At 32.6% G+C, this 24526-nt stretch overlaps 1 protein-coding gene across 2 annotated transcripts in view; it reads right to left on the bottom strand.

The window, feature by feature from the left end:
* The window catches only part of LOC143198586 (kin of IRRE-like protein 1), a 684992-nt gene that overhangs the window by 47934 nt on the left and 612532 nt on the right, over positions 1 to 24526 (bottom strand). For both annotated transcript variants that reach the window (XM_076407904.1, XM_076407905.1), the window contains exons 7-8: positions 5780 to 6070; positions 242 to 397 (exon numbers count right to left, since the gene is read on the bottom strand). In XM_076407904.1, the coding sequence (XP_076264019.1) occupies positions 242 to 397; positions 5780 to 6070 (447 nt within the window). The remainder of the gene's footprint in view (positions 1 to 241; positions 398 to 5779; positions 6071 to 24526) is intronic.

Genomic DNA, 24526 nt, shown 5'->3' with positions numbered 1-24526 from the left:
ATATTCAGACATTTTTGAAACGAACAGTTACGGAAAATGACAAGTAATATCCTATGATAATAACGTGTAAAGAAATTTGTAATTGAAGCTCGTAGAAACTGTAAGTGTTTGAGGATATTGAAAGGTATACTTTCATCATGAGATGCTTGAACCTGGACTAAACCATTTATTCTATGCTTCACTGTTCAATGTTCATTTCACTGTACATTTTTGAAAATTACATTAATGGTTTTATACTAACCCATTTCGTTTCCAGCTTCTAATCGTAACGAACCCCATTCCCATGCTATTGATCTTGGTCTTGGATCAGCGCAGACAATCATACTAAGGTCAGCAGGTTGACCACTTTCGACGAAAACTTCTGGAGTGACTGCTTGTTTTATAACCTGCGGTGCACCTGAAATAAAAATATAATTAAAGTCAGTTCTGCTTATGGAGTTCTGTTTGTTATTGTTTTAAGTTTCTGTTTTAGCCTATGTAATTTTTTGTCATTCTTCCGAGGGTGCAGTATGTTGAGGTAGCTGTATTTCAGGTTTTCATCTTTTCGATAAAATAAATTCAATAAAATAAATTAATCCGAAAATACGAATATTTTAAGTGGAAAACGTGTGCTGATCTCAAAATAGCTACGCTACGCTACTTGGTTTTCAAGATGGATTCATTAAATGCTCTTGTTTTATTTACATATTTGATAGCAGGACTGCTGGTCAACTTAAAGATTGTTCAAGACGAAGGGATCGTGTGCGACATTAAATATAAAATACTTGCATATGATTGATACTCAAGATGTTATTCTACCTTCACTACGTATAAAAAATTTTACGAATAATTTTGTGAATAAAAAACGGTGAATAGCTTTTATTTTTCAAGTATATAGAATATAGAAGCCAGAAGATTATTTATATGAAATTATATATTGAAATTATATTTGTTTTAGATATATGTAAGTATATTTTTTAAATAACGCCACTGTAGCCAACAAAATGACGATAATTGTTTTGCAATACATGCAATATTCAATTTTCTTATGTTTTATTGAGTTAAAATAGTCTTAGCTGATGATTTTACCATAAAAATGTCTACCAAATTAGGAATAGCTACTGTGTGGTCTCTCTACACACAATAGCCTACTAATTTAAGCTCATAACGAACTAAACAACCGCATATTTTAAATTAACATATTTTTATACACTATGGGAGCACTTCTAAAGTTGAATACCTTATAAGATAGCTAAAGTTTAAAAACTTTCGTTAAAATAGAGATGAGTTGTCAGACCAAGACGACTAAAGTAGTTTAGGTCCAGTTAACTCTAATATAATCTTAAGATAAAGTTAGGGATAAACTTATATGATATTAATTTCGAGTTGGACGATGTTTCAGGTTAGTTTTAGAATGGGGCACCTGAGAAATTAAACCGTTGAAAGCCAGGTCAGCTCTGATAAATTAATTAGGTTTCGTCGGAGTTTTGGTCTAATAGATTTTGTAGTCTTGTTGTGGAAATCTTTTTTGATATAATAATATAATTCTGGATAACTGAAAATAAACATTTATCTTGATTAAAATAAAAAATATTTGAACTTGACTTTGACTGATGCTGTTGCTGATGTGAGTATATTTTATGGGCTATCTGTACAGATGGTATATTTGTCTGTAACTCGTTCTCTTTATTTTGCAAACAATCTCATCTATACGTGCGACTAGTTTTACGAAAATGGTGCATCTTCCAAAGATACATAAATTATCAGCTAAAGACACTCTGGCCTTCGGCACTGTAATTTCTCATGTGCCCCATTTTAGTATATAGTCCAAATTTGAAATTAATAACTAACTTCCTAACTTCATCCCAGATTAAATTGCACTTTAGACGATCCAGAACGTTTCCTTACAGGGGATATTCTCAATATCATTCTATTATTATAATAAAGTTTCTGCTTTATTTCGGATATTAAACCCTGTTTATTTTTAAAATAATTATGAGTAAGAGAGATTTAGAGAATTAGGAGAAGAATTATTTAGATGAAAGATTATTGAGTTAATAATATTAATTTTTGTGAATTACAAGTTATTGATTTTGTCTATAAATGTATTTATTATTTATTTAGTGTAAAGCGAACATGAATACATAAGGTGCTAGATAAATGTAAAGTTTAGTTTTTTGAATTATGCAATTTTATTCAATCATGTTTGTATTTCCTTTTTTGTTTGCATGTATATTCTTGGTGCTTTATTCTACTTACGGTATCTACTTATCTGTTAGTGTACTTGAAAAAAACTTACTGTTTTTTATGCCTTTTATTTCTTTTCCCTTCTTTGGGACATTATTTCGCTTTATATTACCTTTGTTTTTTATGCGTCTTTACTCTTATTTCTTTTATTCTCTCTCTGTGTTTTCCTTTTAATATATTATCCAATTATGGCTTTAATGTACTATGTTTGTCTTCTTTGTGGTCTATGTTGAAGCGATTTGTTTATAGGTTTCTCTCATGGTGCGTTCTACTAGGTGTACCGGAAAGTCAATACCGTTTTTTTTTTCTAAAAAAAACTATGTAATTGTCAAAAAAATTGAAAAATTCATTTATTCAAAGTATTGGGCATTTGATTCTATAAATTTTGCCCATGGTTCAGGCAATTTATGGGTGCCATACCAAAAAAACGGTTTATCATTTGAGCAAAACGTTTCATAGAGCAATTTTCTAACTTCTTTGAAATTGGTGAAGTTCTGCTCTGCAAGCGCGTATCTGAAAGTCTGAAGAGTGTGATGGGTGCAATAATATGTCCCATCCAAGTGATTTCAACGCTTCCTTGACCAGTTTTGCTTTCTGAGATGGCGCGTTATCGTGCTGTAAAACTACATTACCGTGTTTACGGGCCCATTCTGGATGTTTTTCGATCAATGCATGGTTTAAATTGATCACTTGTTGTCGGTAGGGATCACTATTAACTGTTTCACCAGGTTCCAACTGTTTGTAATACATCACGTCACTCTGGTCTAACCAAACACAGAGCATTATCTTACGATCATTGATAACATTATCTTACTGTTATATTGCTGATTGATGATTGTGTGTCCTCGATCTCTTGCTCTCTTACTTCAAATGTTATAAGGATTTTTCTCCTTATTTCTGTCTGTAGTTCTTGTATCTTTTCTTAGTATCTTTCTATTATGGGATTCATATTTTCTCCTTCTACAATTTTTTCCGGCTTGATTTTCTGTTGTTTAATTCTAGTTTTCCTGGTTTATTTAATTTCCATCAGACGAATTTATTTTGTCATCATTTTGTTTTGGATTAGGTTGCCTATTAGGCTGATAATTATTTTGGTTCATATATTCGCAGATTTATGTCAGAAAGTGACATGATATGATATTTTATAGGCTAAATTCAATGTAGTAGTCAATATCTCGATATTTCTCGGAGACAGAGGTTATTAGCTCCTATCAAATAACTGCTTAGTCTCAGTGTCATTTTCCCCCATTCAAAAAGGCATTATGTGAAGAACACAGTAGTTTTTAAAATGATTAAATGTATTCATTTGAAGATTAATGTCATGTAGAAAATGTATGGGTTATTCAAGAGTGCCTATCTAGCGGTAAGCCAGGCAATTATTATTATAATACGCTATAAAAATTATATTCTTCAGAGGGTTTAAGGATACTTATTTTAATTTAATTACGAAATAATTTTATAACTAAACCTTATACTGTTTGATAATACAAGTCACGATATACATGTCCAAATTCTTTATTAAAACATCATCTTCTTCGGGTCTCGTCTTTTTCCTCCTTCACCGAAACGTTCCCGAACTTTCCAACTGGAAAATGTCTTATTAAAAGTTATTCGCATCATTATATAACATCAAAAATCACTTTTCTAGTTAGTATGGAGACCGTAATATTGCAGGATTCTGGCCGGACGGCAAGAAGATCGCGGACACAAAGGAGAGGCCAATAATTTATTTTTGCGTTTTTGCCGCTGTCGTTTGCCGTCTAGACTTTTAAGTAGCAGACAAGAGAGGGAGAGCAAAAAAACGAGTTGTTTTAATGAAGGTATCTCGCTGATTAATTTGACACCGTTTGGTCTATTAAACATCGGCGGTTTATTTAGCGGAGGAATTGAATTATTCCGAATTATCGACGTCGAATGGATGCCGGGAAATTCTGTTTTCGATGTTCGTTTTTTTTTGTTTCGTTGTGTCGATCATATACATGGTCAAAATTGTTGAAAACTAACGAGCATGACCTTTGATATTCGATTATCGATAGTGCTGTTTATATGGACTAGTGATCACCCAGTGGTCCAAATTAGACCATAATTTATTTAAATTAGATTTAGAATAATTTAAAAATGAGTTATGTTACCGGATGTGCCGGAAAGTCATTTCCATTTTTTTTTGAAAACAAAGAACAAACTACATACTTTTCAAGAGAATAGGAAAAATATTTATTTTAAGTATTGGCTATTTGATTTGATTGATTTTACACGCCTTGTACATCTTTCAGCATTTAATCGAAGTTATTCCAAACATGTTGTTTTTTCTATGAGCAAAACCATTCATGGAGCCATTTTTTATCTTCTTCGAAATTGATGAAAAGATGATGATGCGAAAAGTTGATAGTCAGATGGACCAAGATCTGGAAAGTACGACCGAAGTATGACAGCTTTTTCTTTATGAGACGGCACGTTATCGTGCTGCAAAATTACTTTACCATGTCTTTGGGTCCATTATGGACGTTTTTTCATTATATATATTTTTTTGCTTCAAATTAATTATTTGTTGTCGGTAGGGATCACTATTAACTATTTCACCACGTTTCAACAGTTCGTAATACACTGCTTCACTCTGGTCCCATCAAACACAGAGCATTCTTCAGAGTACAGTCTTACGACCAAAACAATTTGGTCCTAGAGCTTCCCTAGGTGAAACTATGATTTTTTGGTTGACGGTTGCTGGAGGAACTTAGTGAAAAAAGCTGTTGAGTGAAGAAGACTTGCGCCTAGTTGTTGAGAAGTAGATACTATCCTCTAGTGCCGGTTATGGTTTGATGATGATGATGGTGAAGTCTCTGGTCTTTTAACAACGGCGCTTTTATGTTGGTCCGGAATTTTTTTTGTTTTATGTTAGTTAGGAACCGGCGGAAGTCATATTGTGTTAGTAGCGTTTATTTGTAATTTTGTTCAGTTATTGATGTTAAATTACTATGACAGGTTACACTATCGAACAGCAAATAATAAAGTAAGTATATGCTAATAATGAATATTAATATAATTTAAGATTAGCATAAATGAAAGCGAACCATGCACCAGAACCATTGAACGTAGAAAAATAAAGAGCAAAATATTGTCAATACGTAACACACAATTTGTTTTATTCTATTTTGACATCGGCTGGCTCTTCTCGATATTTTGAAGATAATAATGTGGGTGCAGATCACATAATCTTTGATCTGTTTGGTTTCGTACTTAATGTTTTATTTATACAGGTAATATTTTGCCAAACATGATTTCTGTTTTTTCTCATTATTATGTGCAATTTTTTTTGTATTTATGATCAAAGATTAACGATAGGAACTTTGGCATCATTTTTATGGTAATTGGAGTTTTATGGTTACTTATTTCTCAGTAGATAGAAGCTATTGAGAAAATATCTAGAACTAGTAAGTAATATTCGAAGTTAACAGTGTTCTGTTAACAAGTATCTGAAGAGGACAAAGGCAAGCGAGAAACATTTGAGTTGTATTTGAATATTTGTAGCACAAATATTAAAAAAAACATTACTTACCATGAACTTGAAGAATTATTGGTTCACTAATTTCGCTTTGCTCCTCCCCTTTGATGATATTCGTCACCTTACATCTCCATTCGCCTTGGTATTCATAGGTGACATTGGAAATATGCAGTTTTGCTTCTCTGCCTCTTTCAATAATACTATCGGCAGTTGCTGACGTTCTCCTCTGTATCCATTGGTAAGTGGGCGGAGGGTTTCCTTCTCCCAGACATTCAAAATTCACGGGCGAAAATAAGGTGGCGGTTTTAACTCGTTCTCTACCAACACTTATGATTTTGGGACGATCTGTAAAAAGAAATTCGCTTCTATAATAAAAACAATTGGTTTTCTAATAATATATTGTTAATTTTAGAAATTAGTAATTTTGAAGGTGTTTTTCAGTTTGTAGGAAATGATTTAAAATCAACATTAATATTATACAAACGTGTGAATTCACAAGTATATTTCAGTTATCACAATATCTTCCAAGATTTACTCGAATTTTTGATGAAGATAATTGAAGATGTATTTTTGATTTTGATTGATTTTGATGTTATGACATTCATTGAATTTGTTTCTAGAGCTCATCATGGAACAAGATCATAAGTATTCACGCTGATGTTTTTGATGCAGAATTTCATGGGTCGAGTATTATTATAGCAATTATATTATTATAGCATTATAGCGCTATAGCATCTTCTTCATATAGCAATAAGTATCTCGGATTAAATATTTATTTAAAACTTCACTGGAAGGTACATGCAAATAAGAAAATGAAAGAACCGGAGTTGAAATATCAGAAAATATATTGGTTAATTGGAAAAAGTCATTATTATCAGTCCATAATAAATTGTTATAATTCAGACAAGTATGGACATATGTATATATATATAGAAAATGCATTTAATAGAAAAACAGAAAAGTATTGTACACCAGACACCGATGGGTCCTACTTAATATACATCTGCATTTAAGTTATTGTAAAAACAAAGTGTAGATTAGCTGTACTTTGCCACTAGGAGGCTTTGTATGTAAAGAATAGGCATTCAATAAGGGTTACATTTATTGAACTGCCATTTCCATCCATTTTGCACTAAAAAGTCTTTTTATCAAAAAAATTTATACAAACATTTTTCATAGGATTTTTGAAATTTTGGAAACTAATATCACTAGAAGATTTTTCTGTCAGAAAGGACAAGGTCTTGATATTCTTAAGTCGTTCCAGATCAAGATATATTTATGAAAAGGTTTCATCAGATTTTAGTATGTAAAACTAAATCTCGACAGCATATTGGCGATTTATGTGTTATTATTTGATTATACTATTATTTCTAAATGCCTGTTATTCAAGTCATATACGAGTAGCACTCATTTTACCATCTTTCGGATCTTTCCCATCGCTTGAATCGTTCATGAATCGCGATTCGACTCATATTCAACTTTTCTGGCAGTTGTTTTTGAGTTTGTGTTGGTTTTTCATCTAGTCCATGACCTACCAGCATCTTTGTTTTTGTCTTGATTAAGTCTCTAAGTAATTAGCAAACAATGACTTGCAGTGACCTTTTTATTTTGATGAAATTCAAATTACAAAGAAAAAAATTAACTTTTTCTCCAACCTATTATATTTCAAGGAAAGTATTTTTTTTCTCTTTTGTGCATTCATTGAAAAATATATCCCGCTCTAATACAGAGATCTGCTCGTGGGAAGACCGCAGTTGGCGTTCATAAGTGATAAATGGAGATTTTGAACCGGTGGTAAAGCCAAATTACCCGGGCCGTATTAAACGGCCGACACAGGTGGAAATTTACACCCTTTCACGGGGTAATAAAACAAAAACGCCAATATACGTAAGACGTATAACGTGTTTAGTCATGTCTTAATGCTGCTCTCGCGGGATCCAATTTAATTAGAGCCTTTTTGAGATGCCGCCTCCGTACTAGAATCCATCCCCCGTTCCGTTCTATAGATCCTTAATTGAGGGTTAATTTTTGTTTACGTTCAGCGCTATATCATGCCCGTATGTAAATACGTTTCCTGTCGTTATTAATGACACCTTTCATGGCGTATTTCAAACATATTGAATTTCAGTAAATTTAATTACCTTTCATAATATACATATATATATATATATATATATGTATATATATATATATATATATATATATATATATATATATATATATATATAGATCTATTATATCTATTATATATATCTATTGTAATATTTTTACCGAGTATATAATTGGAGTTTTACCGAGTTTGACCCACTGGCGTTTCTTCAGTTTTGTTTTTTCCTGGTCACATCAAACAACACGCACTTTGCTCTGCTTTTAAGGCACTGTACTATACTACCTCAGAAAGTTTGGTATTTCTCACTATTCCACTTTGATCTAGCAGCTGGATTGCTTCGATGTTCTCGTGGTTATTAAGCCGTTCTTCATGCTTCTTTGCAACATTTCTGATCTACTTTATTTATAGGAAGTTCTAAAACGACACAGAGGGTTTTTTTGTTTTGAAAACAGACCCAACTCATCTCACTTGTTCACCATTTAGGTAGTCTCAAAACAAATTACCCTTGTACAGGGCTGTAGCTTATGTTTGTTTTAAAATAGATTTTGAGTATTCATTGTAACTTCGTCCGCCAGTTTACTTTTATACAATTTTGAAGTGGTACTGATCCTAATCAAGACTACGACTAAAAAACTGATTTATTACAATCCGCCTGTGGTAGCCGTCTGAATGTTTTTGTTAAATTAGAAAGAAATAATTATGTCTATATTCAAGGTCTCCTATATTATTTTTATTAATCTCTTAGAACGCCAACAATCTGCCCGTGGGCAATAAGTATTATTATATGATTTCCGTTATATACTATAACTACCCTGACATGTAGAAGATCACTTCAGTAAGTGATCTTCTGTACAACTTATAATCTAAATCTTATTCTAGATACTATTCTATTTATTCTAATTTCTATTTATTATGAAATCTCACTCTATGTGTCTTTTAATCAGTTCGTATGTTAGTTTGCGTTTGAGCCTACGAACTTCACTGTCATCGCGCACACTTAACTGCTTGGTGAGTGCATTGGGATTTACTAAAGTCTTTCAGAGTACTTCGCACTAACACTCCGAATCACTCTCGTTGGTACTTCGCACTCTCACTCTTGATGGGTTCTATGGGGATATCGCGCTGTATCAGTTTGTTGGACACGTAACATAATATGGGGCATCGACGATGACTCGCAACACTTTATTCTGGAACCTCTGGAGGATATCTATGTTAGATTTGCTAGTAGTACCCCACGGTTTAATACCATAGATCCAAAACCTTGTTATCTAATGATAATTTCGATTTACGCCCTATCAGCAATTACATTTAGTTTAAATTTAATCTCAAGCTATTTGCATCTGTTTACTATATATTTTTTCTATATCAAAAGTCGACCAAAATGCATTTCCAGATATTTAACGTTATCTGCCTGCGGAAGTTCATGATTATTCAATTTTACTGAGGGACATGTTCTTCTACAAAGGGTGAATGTCACATGCCATACGCCATGTTTTAAACCACAATACGACTTTGTTAAGATGAAGTTCGAGGTTTCTTGAGGCTGATATTTTATCCTCGTGTGATGATAAAATCGTTGTGTTGGCAGCATATGCAGTAGTGTTTCTTGAGGTCGGTAGGTCAGCTGTATATAATAGATATAACAATGGGCCAAGAACACTGCCTTGTGGAACACCCGAATATATTGGGTGTAGGTCAGTGTATTCGTCACTCTGTTTGACATTAAAATGTCTGTCTGTGAGGTATGATTTCAGCAGTGGAAAGTACATATGGGTCAAAAGCTATTTCAATTTAACATGCAATCCAGTATGCCACTTCTTGTCGAAGGTCTGAGAAATATCGAGAAATGCACCGGTGCAATATTTTTTATCGTTTAAGTTATTGTTAATTTGCTTGACTACTCTATGTATTTGTACTATTGTTTCGTGTTCATTACGAAAGTCAAATTTATGGTTTGGAATAGTATATCTCTCTTCTGCGATTATATTGAATCTCTTAAGTGTAAGAATCATAATGATTTGAGCCTTTTTCCAAGTGCTAGGAAAGTAATTGAGTCTTACCATAACATTAAATATAAATGTTATAGTTGATGAGTACTTTCCTGAGAGCTCTCTCTTCTTCCAGTAATTAGGTCAACACCAGGAGCTTTTTTAGTATTGATATCTTTGACAATTCTTTGTTTTACTTTTTTAACAGAAAATTTCTCATGTGGCAGATCCATTTGTTATTTTCTTCTGTTGCGGATATTTCAGACGGATATGGAAGATCTCTTTTCTAAAGAGCGAGAAGAGCAGACTGGATTTACAATCTGTGGCGAAATCTAACTTTTGGTCAGAAGACGCAGCGAACACCTCCGAAAAAGATATGGATCGAGATTATCGAAAACGATTGCAAAAATGATAAAAAGAGTTGTTGCCTATCGTCCACTGTGGCGAGATCATAAATAAAAATCTACTTTTTAAAGATCATGAGAAAATATATAAAATTTATTGTTTAGTAAGGCTGTTGGTTGTAAAGTTTCGAATATATTTTAATTGGGCGATTAAATGAGTATCTGTTTTAATTTAAAATTTAACAAACTATAACTTCATAAATAACACATTTGAGTGTTTGTACTGGTAAGCTGAATAAGATAAAATACAAACAAGACTGCTATTTAATTAGGTGTCATAAGAAAACAAATTAGTAATCAAGCAAGTTTGGTGGCCAAGCCAAGGTCTAGCTCGCTTTAACCTAATATGTCGGAAATCTGGGACGTCTCGTTAGCCGTGGTTCGGCCGAGTCATTAGCTGGATAATTTCAAACAAGGCCCACAGCTACACCGACTTGGTCCTGTAACCATTAGCGAACTTTCCGGCACTCGAATAGATATTTTGCCCTATGCAAAATAGTTACAAAGTTCGGTTTACTCTTATTGACGAATGTGGACCTCGTTATGATTTTGTGTAGAAACTTTTCAATTATATTTCATTGGATAAATATATATAAGTTATGAAACGTATATAGTTTAAAATATAAAAAGTTATTTTAAAAATATTGTATTTAAATGGAAATAATATAGATGTACCAGACACCAGACTATTTTATTACAATGACCTGTACCCGTATTGACTCTACCTTGGTTCTCCAGTTTGTCTCTAATGATCTTCGTTCGTTTGTGAATCGTTTTGGTGAATCCAAATTCTAATAGTCTTTGGCTGAGCTACTTCAATGCTAGGGTATCTTAGAATATTTAGCACTGAGGAAATGACCAAACAGATATACCTGATCGTTTTCCCATCTGGACAGCTATCACCTTTAATAAAATAATTTCTGAGCATCATCTATTAACAGTTTTCTAGGTATTGGTTTTCCCAAATCTGATGGTTGAGAAACTGTGCTTTTGCATCTGCACTATTTCCAGTAAATTTGGTAAAGAGATGTCATAGAGGAATAGAGATTTAACTTAATAGGAAATTTTGGAGAAATGTTTAGCGACGTCCAACATGTAGATGTCGCTACTTTTAATTTATTACTTCTCTACGCTATAAGCCGCGACGGAATCTGATTGGCTCACTTGTTTTTTCTATGGTAAGTTTGTTATTTATTTATTTTGAGCGCCATTTTCAGTATGGCTGTCATAAGAAATAGTGCGTTTAGAGATTAAATTATTTGTTCATTAGTATATATAAGTCGGTAGTACAAAAAGTAAAGTGAATTATTGATCTAAGAAGTGTTGTGTATCTGGATGCACAGTTTTTGGAGCAATAGTTGCAGCTCCAATAAAATAAGTATTAGCTCCTGAATGCAAATCTATTAAGAGTAGGTCAACCAATATTCAATACACGAGGAATATTGCTGTAAAATGTATTGTTCAAGTAAGAACAAATTTGTTGAAGTGACATCAATTTAATAATAATAATGGAATCAGGAATACACATCCTCGGCTAGTATGTTTGAATCGTTTAACATAAGTTGATTTTTTTCATCTCATTGGCCTTTAGCAAATTATGAAGAGGAAGAACATGAAGGCTCTTTAAATAATTATAATAGCGGGGGATGACTCTATAACTTTCAGATGTTCGTATATGAATAGACGAGCCAATGCAATATCTCATGCCCCAGAATATTGTTTTATTAAACTGTCAGTAGGGCTCTTTTAACCTCTTCTTTTAATTAATTTTTAATTTTTAAACTCTTATTTTATCCCGCGATATTGTCACGTCGATAATATAACAAATTTTTGTGAAATATCTTTATAAAATGTAAATTCAAAACCTTTTATTTTAATTGTACACTACAAAATGATTTTCCATATAGAATATTACAAATAATAAGGTGTGCTAAATAATTTTGATAAAAACCATAATAGATATCTAATAGATTAAATTGATGGCAATAAACAAATATGAAAAAGGAAAAAGACGGAGGAGATAATTTTGATTTGTAATGCATCAAAGTTTTTTGCTTATTTATTAACCACTCAAATTACTTGAATGGCCAATTATGCGACCTCTGGATGTTGCGCAAAGCAAAACTTTGCGCCAGAGTGCCCTATTGAGTTGCATCTCTATTACTCTATGAGAGATGTTTCTTTAACTAACTTAACGAGTGTTAAGATAATCTATGTTTTCAAACGATAATAGTTCACGATGAACTGTAGCTTAAGCTACTTGAGTTTTTACAGTATTATACTTTTGCTTAAGAATTTAAGAAATATCATAAATCAATGAACTAGGGATGGATTCAAATAAGGAAAATAATTGCCGAAAAGATAACATCCCCGTTGAATTTTTGCTAACATTTGGCAATTATTGAAGCAGTTCTATTAATTTTAACGATACAGAAGCTGGTTATATAAAATACTTATATATTTTCTCTTCTTTTTTTGTCAATGATGGAAAATGTTACTTTTAAGAGGCTACATTATTAATAGTATATGACTGACTGTTTTTAATGGTTAATTTTGTTTTAATGTATAGTTTTAGTTATATTAATTAATTAAAATATATTTCCCTTGTTTTATTAGTTTTTTAAATTACTTTTGGTCATTTCGCAACTTTTCATTTTCTTTATTTTTCACTCTCTGTTTTTAGTCATTTGGTTTCATCCATTTTTCTTTTCATTGTGCTTGTTTTCTGTATTTTTGTCGTTCTTTCTATTTTCCATTGTGCTCTTTTGTATCTTTTTATTTCTTTCAGTTTAAAAATAATAATATATTCTAGTTGTGAACAATATCAACAAAATTACCTGGTTAGGATAATTTTCAAAACTCACATAATGACAGAGATTGTAAAATTTAACTAACATTTTAGGATATGCTATGTTATTATTTATTCATGATTCCTAGCTATTAAATAATTTGGCATTAAATATGTATATTTGGTAAGAATATGTAAGGAATTGGTACTGCTACTGTTACAGCTAATATTATATATGTTTGAAGCATGCATTCTTGCTACTAGATAAAAAAAGTTACAAAAGAAAAATCCAGATATACAAGAAACGTTTAGAGCAGACTGTTGGTATGAAAAAGAACAATGGTGATAGAAATTCAGCGATACTAGATGCTGTTACTTCGATATTTATACCGCATTTGTCATCAACTTTGTTTTTTTTCGCTTTCCTTAATGTTTTCAATACCCCCAGTTAAAAACTTTTATTTATATTCTATTAAGTTAATTAGTGAAGAAGAAACCGATAAAATAAAAGCAAAAAAAAACTTAATAAGTATCTATCTGCCGGCTTGGTGAACACTGTTAAAAATGACAGGACGGTCCTCCTACTGTTGCGATAGTGGCGGGTTCGAATCCTGCTGGTGCATGGTCGTAAAATTTATGTGTGTGGTTGTTTAGTATTTGTGATTGTTCTAGGTAAGAGTGTAAAATCCGACGAGGAAAATGATCGTAGTCACGCCAGTAACCAGGCTGGGTAAAACCGGATGTCTTCGGGGATGATTAATAAGTTGGTCACTCGCCAGTCGATAGGCTTAATGCTGAGAACCGTGGTTCGGAGCCCATGTTAAACAGTAGGTACAGTCCAGATAAACCCTCGTTGGTAAAAGGAGACTTACAATGTAAAAAAATGTAAAGTATCTATTAATAAGATTTTGATTTTATTTTCAATTATTTTTAGTAATTTAATTATTTTAGTAATCGAAACATTAAATGAGAAACATTATTGTTAAATTTACTTCTCAACGAAATAATAGCTTTTCAGTAATAAAAACGTCATGCTGAACCAAACTAAATTGAGATGTTATTTTTATTTGTGAGTGCACATTTTAATTATGTACTACATGCTATTCACTTCCCTGTAGTCTCATAAATACAAATGCAATATTGTTAACCAAATAAGGACAGAACTAATTATTATTCCTGATATAAAAATCTATAGCGTTTTCTAAAGAAAAGTGACAGTATTAAACATAAATATATGCTAATTATTTAATTGTCAAGGAATAAAATAACATTAAAAATCCGATATTAATTTCCTGTTGAATTTTTACGAACGAACGTCAATTTTCCGTTTGCTTTATCGCTCGTTTCGATGAATTTTGCGGGTAAAATCAATTTTTTAATGTTTTGTCTATGAAAAAAACCCGACACAACACAAATATACTCGATATCCCGTCAACGGCGGCGCGAAATAAAAAAAAAATCAAAAAATTTCTCCGTTAAAACCGTCATTCGGGATTATTTTTTGTGCGAGCGCGAATGGCCGGTACTCCAAAATAAATTGATTCCAATTGTGAATGTCAATTAAAGTAAATCGGATTCGAGCCAAGTTTACATGTAATCAAATTTCAGCTCGCCTTTGACTAGGGATTAACCGGTATAAAAAATACTTCGAGCAACACGGAATCGGTAATTTAATTTAGGCTCAGTTGAGTGTAATTGTGGAAAAATGTCCTTATAATCGATATTTTACGTTTAGGTTTTTTTAAATTGTTTATTTATTACATTGTTTTCAACACGACTAACCTACAAACTTGTCTTTACAATAACTGAAGTACATTTTGTAAATCAATTTAAAGCTTTCTGATAAACTAATTTTTTTTGTTTTGTCGTGCGTAAATAGACAAAGATGACGGTTTTCCGATGCGCGAACACGCGACGTATAATTGTCCATGCGCGAAACAGGGAAACTCCAGGTTGATTTCGCAAACTTCCAACGACTGGCTTTGAGATTTATTTATGGTCATCGCAAAGGTCAGACGTACTGGAAATTGTAAACGCTTAAAATCAAATGGTACATCCGTTGGAATAATCGGTATACGCGGGATCAAGACATCCTCTCCTTTGTATTTCCCTTTATGATAGTTGCCTCAATGACGTCATTCATCATCTTCTTCACAGCCAGTCTTGTTCCATTGCACAGTTGATGTTGATTAATGTTACGCAGCATGATGACAATTGATCCTACTTTTAACTTCCAATTGTGAGGTGGTAATCCAGGAAATTCCAGTGAATTTAAAAACTCTAGTTCTAGTTTTTACAAAACTCTGTTAATGTGGTTGTGAATATCATTTGAATCACTTTGTTTATTTATTTTAGTTATGCATGACGTTGTATTCTAGAAATTCCATTACTGTGTTTAAATTATTTTAGACAGAACGGCTAGGTAGTATGAATAAAATAAAATCTGACTAGTACAAGATTATTTGGAATGCAGAGCCACAGTCATTATAAGAGGATATTATTTTAGTATCTCTTGAAACTATAGTCTGAAAAATAAATTTGCCTGCAAGAATATTTGAGACATATCTTGATATCTTGGAAAAAATGAAGGATTAGTACCTCGAAACCTCACGAAATAACTCTAAAATTACTGTATTTCCACAACTTTCATATATGTTTCCAACAATAATATATTAAAGAATAATATTACAATAACCCTTACTGAACCTCTTTTCCATCATCAATTGTGAAATAGTTTTCCACAACTCGTTAACGCTTTTATATAATTTTTTTTAATTTTTAATCATTAATAGATATGAAACACATATTTATCATTCAAAAACATCCTTGTAGAAATAATTAAGCATAAGAAAAAAACAGAGTTATTCTGTCGAAATCATGTCATTCATAATCCCATCAGCTTATCCTACTCTCGCTCAAATTTGAGGTTCCTGGAACATAATTCTGTTCCTCGACAAGAGCTGAAAGTCATGCGGCAAACAATGAAACTAAGCAAAGTGTTGATCTGATTTTGAAACTTGTTGATTTTGATGTCAGTTGTTCATATTATTTTGTCGATCCCCTGCGTATTAATTAAAATATTTTCCTTTTTTTTCTATAATTTTCGCATTTCTTCAGCATTTCGAGATCGTGTGCCGGCCAAGCCAACCCGAGCCATGACGGTATTGAATATGCTACGTGCAGATCACCGTCGTGATCAGACCTGCGTCGAAGTTAGTTTACGCGCGCCCTAAGTGTAAAGACAAACAAGATAATTTGCGAATTTTTGCTGCGCGGATTGCACTAATTAATGTCATTAAGAGATTATCCGGACGTTTATTACAGAGAACTGTAAAGCCTCTTTACGCCGCCATATGCATTATACAGTTTCAGTTGGGGCTCCAGTTTGAAAGCGGCGGCTTTATGTCGATTTAACGGCCGTATTTCAGCGGCATCCGTAAATCCAAACTAGAACAGACACTAATAAATGGCGAGCTGCATCCGGCGGGACGAAGAGAGTGGACTGGGGGGCCGTTGCAGCAGTTAATATCGTTTCGAAAAACCTGAACGGTATGACGGTAGATAAACCGTGAGATATAGTACATTGCAGATTTATTGCAATTGTCGTAAACTGAGGACATTCGATGTCACACTCTTTTGAAGTGTAAATACAGGAACATCCGTTTTACGTGCAGTTGCTTTTTGTTCAGCGTATAATATTTACGGAATTTCAATCGCAACACTGTTAAAAATTATAATAACCAATTATATAAAATGATAATTGTAATTCATTTAATATTAGGTATTAGGCTTTTATATATTATGACTATTTTTCTAATTCTAATACAGTAGATAATTCGCCGTTTCTGTTATGAAATGATATTAACACGAAAAGTAAGTGACTTAGGATATTATTAAATAATTTTATTTAATTTTGAACAGTATTATTTAAGATTTTGTATTACTTGTGGTTATTCTGGTATTGTTGGAGCTATAAAAGAGTTATGTTATTTATTATTTATGATTATATAATTAATATGTCCGTTTTACCGTAGGCTTTGAAGAAAGAAAACAAAATCGAATATGTGCGAAAATTTGTTCTTGCTGGTAGAGGAACTGGTAGTAATTGAAAAGGATCCGAAGACATAGCACATCATTGTATTAGAGGTAATTGCTAAAATTTATTAAGATTTTTTTGTAAATTTTATTGGTATTAACTTCCCATTTAGACAACAGCATTAAGAGTTAAAATTAATGATTGAATTTCTCATTTATTGGTGAGTTTTTATTTTTGATGTGGGACATAAAGCAAAGTAAGGCAGTAGAATAATGAAAGTCATAGAATCAAAGATCCTCCAAACGCAAATAAAATACAAATGCGGATTTGTGCATGGCAAATCAAAGCAAATGAAACAAAATCTACCTACAGTCTTCTCTAAGTAACAGTGGGATTATGTCATCATGTCGTCGAATGTTTTGCCTATTACAATTATTTTACATCTAGTTTTATATAAATTCGTTTTAAAATCTGACCGTATTTTTCTTTCTAATTTTATTTTAGTTAAAAATAGAGAAAACGCTATCTGTTACGTACAAACATATATCCGTCTGTAATTTGGTTGTTAAATGTTTGCAAGATTTCTAAAGACATTAGTGATAACAGAGATTATAAACAGGAAAACGTTATTTTGACGCTTTCTATTATAGTGTCTCTAATCAGTTACCTCTTACAGGAAGAACATAATGGAGACCTCCTCTTGCTTACTACTAAAATCACTAGAAAAGAAAATCACTATCTACTAAAAACAGTAGAACGCTAAATATTGATACTATAAAATATTAAGTTAATGCGGTTTTATTGGGGATATTTTTAGCCGGTTGCTGTTGCACTGAATATTAGTATGGGTACTAGAATTAAAATCTCTCCAAAAGTACAGAACAACATAATGTTACATTCGCCAAAATGAAATGTATGAAAAAAAAAAAGAAACCAATTATTTCTATAGTGTTTTCTCAATACAATGATAATTTAATACAATTTAATACAACTATTAATATGGGTATTTTTTCTTTAAGTGAGGCCTATTCCAGTTGTGAATTTGTAAACATTAATTAAATGTGTGTGTTTTATACATTTTGCTTTATTAAATTATTAATTAGAAATATGCTATAGTGGTTGTATATCTAACTGTAGTTTAAGTCCCTCAATAAAATAGGCATTGAATATGCTATAATGTTAAAATAAATTATATTTGATAGCAATATATATAAATATTATATGCTGCCCCATATGCTGCAAATGATGTTTTGCCATGTCAATTATTTCTAGAGAATATCTAGTGTAGAAAAAAATAACTAACCTATTGGAAGTGTGTAAGGATGTGGTATATGAGTGAAAAACGCATGAAGCGCTGTGAAAGATGAGGGAATATAAAATAACAAAACATCCAACATTAATTTTTAAAATTTTTTCAAATGCGGCCGTTTTTCGGCGATTTCGTCCTTCAAACGGTCTAGTACCGCTATCGAATAGTCGCTGCTGATGTTCCTTCCTTTTTCAAGGTAGTCAATGAAAATTATTCCATGCGCATTTTCCCACGCTTTGGAGCGGGTTCATCGTGTGCAGTCTACTCGGATGACTGCCTATTGGACTTCGGAGTGAAATAATGGAGTCATGTTTCATCCATGGTCATATATCGACGCAAAAACTCGGGTTTATTACGCTTGATCATCTTCAAACACTGCTCCGAATCATCAACTCGTCGTTGTTTTTTGTCAAAAGTAAGCTCGCGCAGCACTCACTTTGCATAGAGCTTTCTCATACCCAAATATTCGTGAATGATATGATGTACACGTTCAGTTGTGGATTTTTCAAATATTTTCGTCCGTGACAATTGTTGATTTTCCTGGTATTGCAGCCGAACTCATAACAGAACTTTTCCCATAATATTAATTATTAATAAACAAGTAATAAAGGTACTTCAGAAGATATTTGATACGAGAGTTATAATTGACGCATAAACACTAATAATAGCCGAAAATTGTAGAGGAATTGAGAGATGGCTTATTGTTTGAGAGAAATAGGGGATCATCTTCGTTGTCGTCTCTATTCCGTGCTGTTTACTGGGTGAGAAGTGACACCGGTAGACACATGGAGGGGATAACTTACCAAATGATAATAATTGATGTTGTCGAGCGGGATAAAAATGATAATAATAAAAATATAAAATATATTATAAAAATAAGAAATATAATAAAAAATAAAAAAATTATCAAAAAAAAAAATTGAGGTGGACACCCCTTGTCACTTAGGGGTTTGAAAAATAGATAGTAGCCGATTCTCAGACCTACTGAATATGCATAAAAATTTCGTAAGAATTAGTCAAGCCGTTTCGGAGGAATATGGGAATGAACATTGTGATGCATTTTGGATCTCAAATGATACCAGAATATAGAAAAACGTAGTAGTTATGGTAGTAATACACAACAGTACGAAAAATAATAACAATTGAAGTTTTGAATTAATAATAAACTAAAGCTACATAATTAAACCGTAGCCCCTATAGGTTTAATTAACGAATATCATACTAATTAAATTCGTCAACCACGTCGAATAACTCAAAGCCGTAACTGAAAGGTTTCTTGTCGATTCGTCACCCCCAAAACCCGGGGAATGAAAAACGCGTATCAAAGAAAAAAAATTAGATTCAATTAACGGAACGTCTACGGAGATGTAAGGGAGGCTCGCCCTTTGTTTGTGTGAAATCAAGTTTGCCCTGTTCGCTAGTCAGTCATGTTTTTGCTCGCGAAATAATGAAACGTAAAACGCTTAGGAAAACAATCTCTGTCGAGCGGCGTGTGCTTTTTGTTGCCGCCTACCGGGGACCGACAGTCCCGTGTATCTACTCGAGGATTTCGGTCTGAGACAAAAGACAAACATTGTTCCGGCGAAGAAACACAACAGTAGGGCGGCGGCGAAGAGTAAAGGGACGGGTGAGGAGGTGGTGCGAAAGGGCAAGGCTATTTGCTTGAGGCGTGCGTTAAAGGAGCATCATTTTCTTTCGAGTTGATAAAGGGGGATGTCTTTGGAAATTCCTTTAATGAGATCATCGACGCATTTAATTAGTTTAAGGAGAAGTTTTGTAATTGCGTCAAAGTTTACACGTAAACATTGTCGGGGAGATTGGTTTTTACAAGAGGCGGTTTACTTTTAAAGCTTCTAATTAACGACTTTGTCTCGTTTAACTTCCTGCGAGAATCAGCGTTGAGTTGTTTTGTCAACATATCTGATCAAATAGCGCTTGTTACCGAAATATCGCCCATGGAATGCGGAGTTCGTTAAAGTAAACTGAAATTTGAAGTAAATAAATTATATTAATGCCTAAGATATTTAACAATGAAATGTAAAAATATATTTATTAACAGTAAAAAAGTATCTATTAGATTTTTATTTAATATTATACAGTTGTAATTTGTAGAATATTTGTCTTTTGATACTGTTAAACTTGCTATTTCTCAAAATATAAATAAACCAGCCAGGACAGGAATAATTACTAGAACTAGAGATGGAAGTAAAGGAAAATAGTCTAGAAGGTATTTGGAGTAAGGGACAAGACAAAGGTAACATTCCCATTCCTAAAATAATTAGCACTAAGCATAGTCACCAGATCCCTATGCTTTCGAAAACAATAAAACAAAAGCTGTGTACTTTCACAATAATGGCATTTTTTTCTAGATAGCGGCGCGTAGTTTATCTAAGACCACAAAATCGAATAAATTACTTGCAAAGAATTGTTTTTTTTTAAATATCTTTGTAATTACGGACCATTTAGAAATATACAACAAAAACAGTTATCTTATATAACAGGTCAATTGAAAAGTTCCCGGTCTACCATAGTAAAACACATTTTCTGGCAAAGTTAGTTTTTTTATTCAACATGAATCCTTTCAAAGGTGATAGTCTGATTATAGCGACGATTTGTCCTTTGCTTCAAAATAGGCCTCAGTTTCGGCGATCGCCTCTTCATTCGACGAGCATTTCTTCTCAGCGAGCATTCTTCTAAGATCTGAGAATAGGAAATAGTCGCTAGGGGCCAGATCTGGAGAATACGGTGGATGAAGTAGCCATTCGAATCCTAATTCATAGATTTTTGCTATCGTTCTCACTGACTTGTGATACGGTGCATTGTCTTGGTGAAGCAGCACTTCCTTTTTCTTCAAATGGGGCCGTTTTTCGGCGATTTCGTCCTTCAAACCGTCCAGTAATTTCAAGGTAGTCAATGAAAATGCTTCCATGAGTTTTCCCACGCTTTGGAACAGGTTCATTGTGTGTAGTTTACTCGGATGACTGCCAGTTGGACTTCAGAGTGAAATGATGGAGCCATGTTCATGGTCACATATCAACGCAAAAACTCGGGTTTATTACGCTTGATCATCTTCAAACACTGCTGCGAATCATCAACTCGTCGTTGTTTTTGGTCAAAAGTGAGCTCGCGCAGCACCTACTTTGCACAGAGCTTTTTCATATCCAAATATTCCTGAATGATATGATGTACACGTTCAGTTGATAGATTTAGAGTGTGTGATATTCATTTAATTTCAATTTGCAGTCATTAAAAGTTATTTTGTGGATTTTTAAAATATTTTCGTCGGTGACAAACTCTTTTGTTGATTTTCCTGATATTGCAGCCGATATCATAACTGAACTTTTCCCATGCTTGACAGAGTAAGCAGGTAGTCTGAAAGGAAGGTTTCTTTTGGGGTAAGGTTTCCGCCCCAATCAGTAATTTTTTGGGTTTAGTACATTATTGTTCTTTGTTAAGTATATTTTGACAAACAATCTAATACTAATCTAATAGCTGGATATTTAGTTTAACTGATAGTGTCAGGTTTATTTGTTATGGTTTTTATAATTTTCCAACAAAATAAAGTTTTTTAATTTCATGGTCATTCCTGGAAAAAGGTAATATTTACAGCTCCATTTTATCCCTTAAATTGGTGTAATTTGATGTCTATATGATGTTACAAAATATATTGTTTTACATTACGACCGTATACGAATGAGAACGCTATTAAACCTTTTTAATTGATATAATTTTATTCGAAATTATCCTTATTTGCGACCGTGGGAGGGCGCGCAAAATATGGCGCTTGTTGAAGCGGTTCTTTTTGTTGTAATTACTCAAATTAATGGGGCGACTATGAAAAAGAGAACCACGTTGGATTTTTTTTCGCAGAAAGCTTTGTTCCGTCACGGCGACAAAGAGGGAGGTTTTTAGGAACGACAACTAATTATTTTTGAATTTGCAATGGCAACTTTGTTATGCGGCATAAGCTTTGTCAACACAGAAATGTCAATTACCGCGATTAAATGACACGGGTTGCTTGGAGGGTAAGCCAGCTGGTTGTTTCGTTTTGTCTCGCCAATGGTCACACTATACGTAACACGTTTTTTTATGTTGGCATTAAATTGGCTGAAATAACGAGCAGTCATCAATAATTTGCTTCGTCGGTATTTCTATTTACCGGTATGATTGGGGAACATGATGATTTCTTTTATGTGCCAATACCGTTAAAAAAACAAACTGTTAAATCTTTTTTTATTATTAGTGATCGCCTATTGGTTGAAATTCTACACGATTTATTAAGTTAATTATGTTTATCACATAAAAGAGTAAAGGAAATAATTTAAAAATGATATGTTATGCTACTAAACCTTAACTGCTACTATAATATTAATTAAAGTAATATATAGTCTATTCAAAGTTTTTTCAGTAATTCATCATGGATATTTGTGACGTCGAAATACTGCAATGTTGCCGAATCAATTCTGAGTTTTAGTTCAGTTTGGCTGTGACATACAAAAAATTCTAATATAAATAAAATAATTGAACAAAAATATTACGAAATATAATTTATTTTAACATTATTGTAAATCTAAAAACTACAGTTAATAATACAGCCACAATAATTTATAGGTAAGAGTTAAAATCTCTTATCACTTATAGTTGAATAGACTATATAATTATATAATCTATTTGTTATATTTTCGAATGATTAAATTTCGTATATTAATGGAATGTATTTGCAATAACTAAACTAACTATTCATTTTTTAAAACTTAGGTCTCTAAAGTAAAGGATCGAAATAATTGATACAATGTTTAAAAAATAAATGTAGTCAGATATCTTATTATATTGATCGTTAAACACCTTCATATTTATCAATACTTGATATTTACAAATTTACAGTTAATAAGTCATAATTTCTTGAAACTATTTAGTTAGTTTCATTTTAACTGCTATATATTTACATTACTTTATTTATGAGTTCATATTGTTATTATCTTCTTTCTATATTTCGCATCTAAAATATATATTGCAGAAACATAGAAGTTATACTTAAAATATTTTTATAACAATAACAGTTATTTTGTAGATGTAGTTATTTTGCGTTGCTTTATAATGGTAAGAAAATTATACCAGGTATATTACTTTTTACGTATGTTTCTCCAAATTTATTTTCTATAAAATGTAGACGATAATTATTTAAATCTTCGAAATATTGTTTATTGTTTTCTGTGATTTTTATCTGCTCGATCAAATAAATGGACATCGAGAGGTTTTTATGAGTCGCTTGAGCAACGGGAGTTTGACTATTGCAGTGTATTAGTGTGATTTTTGTGTTTTTTGCCCAGTAAATGGTATTTGATCGATCAATTGTTTTCTGTAATATTGTAGATTTGGCACCCAAGTAAATAGAGGCCCGTACTCCTAGAGTAAATTAAAAAGATCTATGGAAGGATCTATTTGTCGTAGATGAAGTGGGTTTATGGGTTCCTTTTTTGGTGGTAGTTTAGCACTGAAATGTATGTTCTCATACCTTGATCTACTATGTTTTAAATTAATATATGGGGACCTAAATTTGAACTTTTTGCTCTTTGGTGGAAATGTTTATAATTAATTTTTTAAGTGGCAGAAATAATTGTGATTCTTAAACCTGGGAAAAAATCAGAAGCTGTCTCCTGTTATCGTCCTATAAACCTGTTACCTGTGATCTCTAAACTTTTTGAAAAACTATCCATTAACAGATTGAAAATAATGACAGAGGGGAGAAATATAATTCGATACCATCAATTTGGCTTCCGTAATAAACACGGAGAAACAGAACAGATACATAGATTAGTCAACCAAATTAACAAAAACCTAAACGATAAAAAATATTGCTTCATTGCATTTGTCGGTATTTCTCAGGCCTTCGACAAGGTGTGGCATACTGGACTGCATGTTAAATTGAACAAGCTCTTGCCCCATACGTACTTTCAACTGCTGAAATTATACCTCACAGACCAGACATTTTATTGTCAAACGAGTGATGAATGCACTGACCTACACCCATATATTCGGGTGTTCCGTAGGGCAATGTTTTTGGCCTACTGCCCCATATTACGTGTCCACCACTGATTCAGCGCGAAGTGCGAAGTAATCTGAAAGACTATTAGTGCACTCCAATGCACTCGCTAAACTGTTAAAT

Source organism: Rhynchophorus ferrugineus, unplaced genomic scaffold (genome assembly GCF_030347505.1).
Source record: "Rhynchophorus ferrugineus isolate W39M unplaced genomic scaffold, kcgeb_rfMv2 rfM6, whole genome shotgun sequence".
In the NCBI taxonomy this organism is placed as follows: domain Eukaryota; kingdom Metazoa; phylum Arthropoda; class Insecta; order Coleoptera; family Curculionidae; genus Rhynchophorus; species Rhynchophorus ferrugineus.
This window is presented reverse-complemented; position numbering and strand designations above follow the sequence as displayed.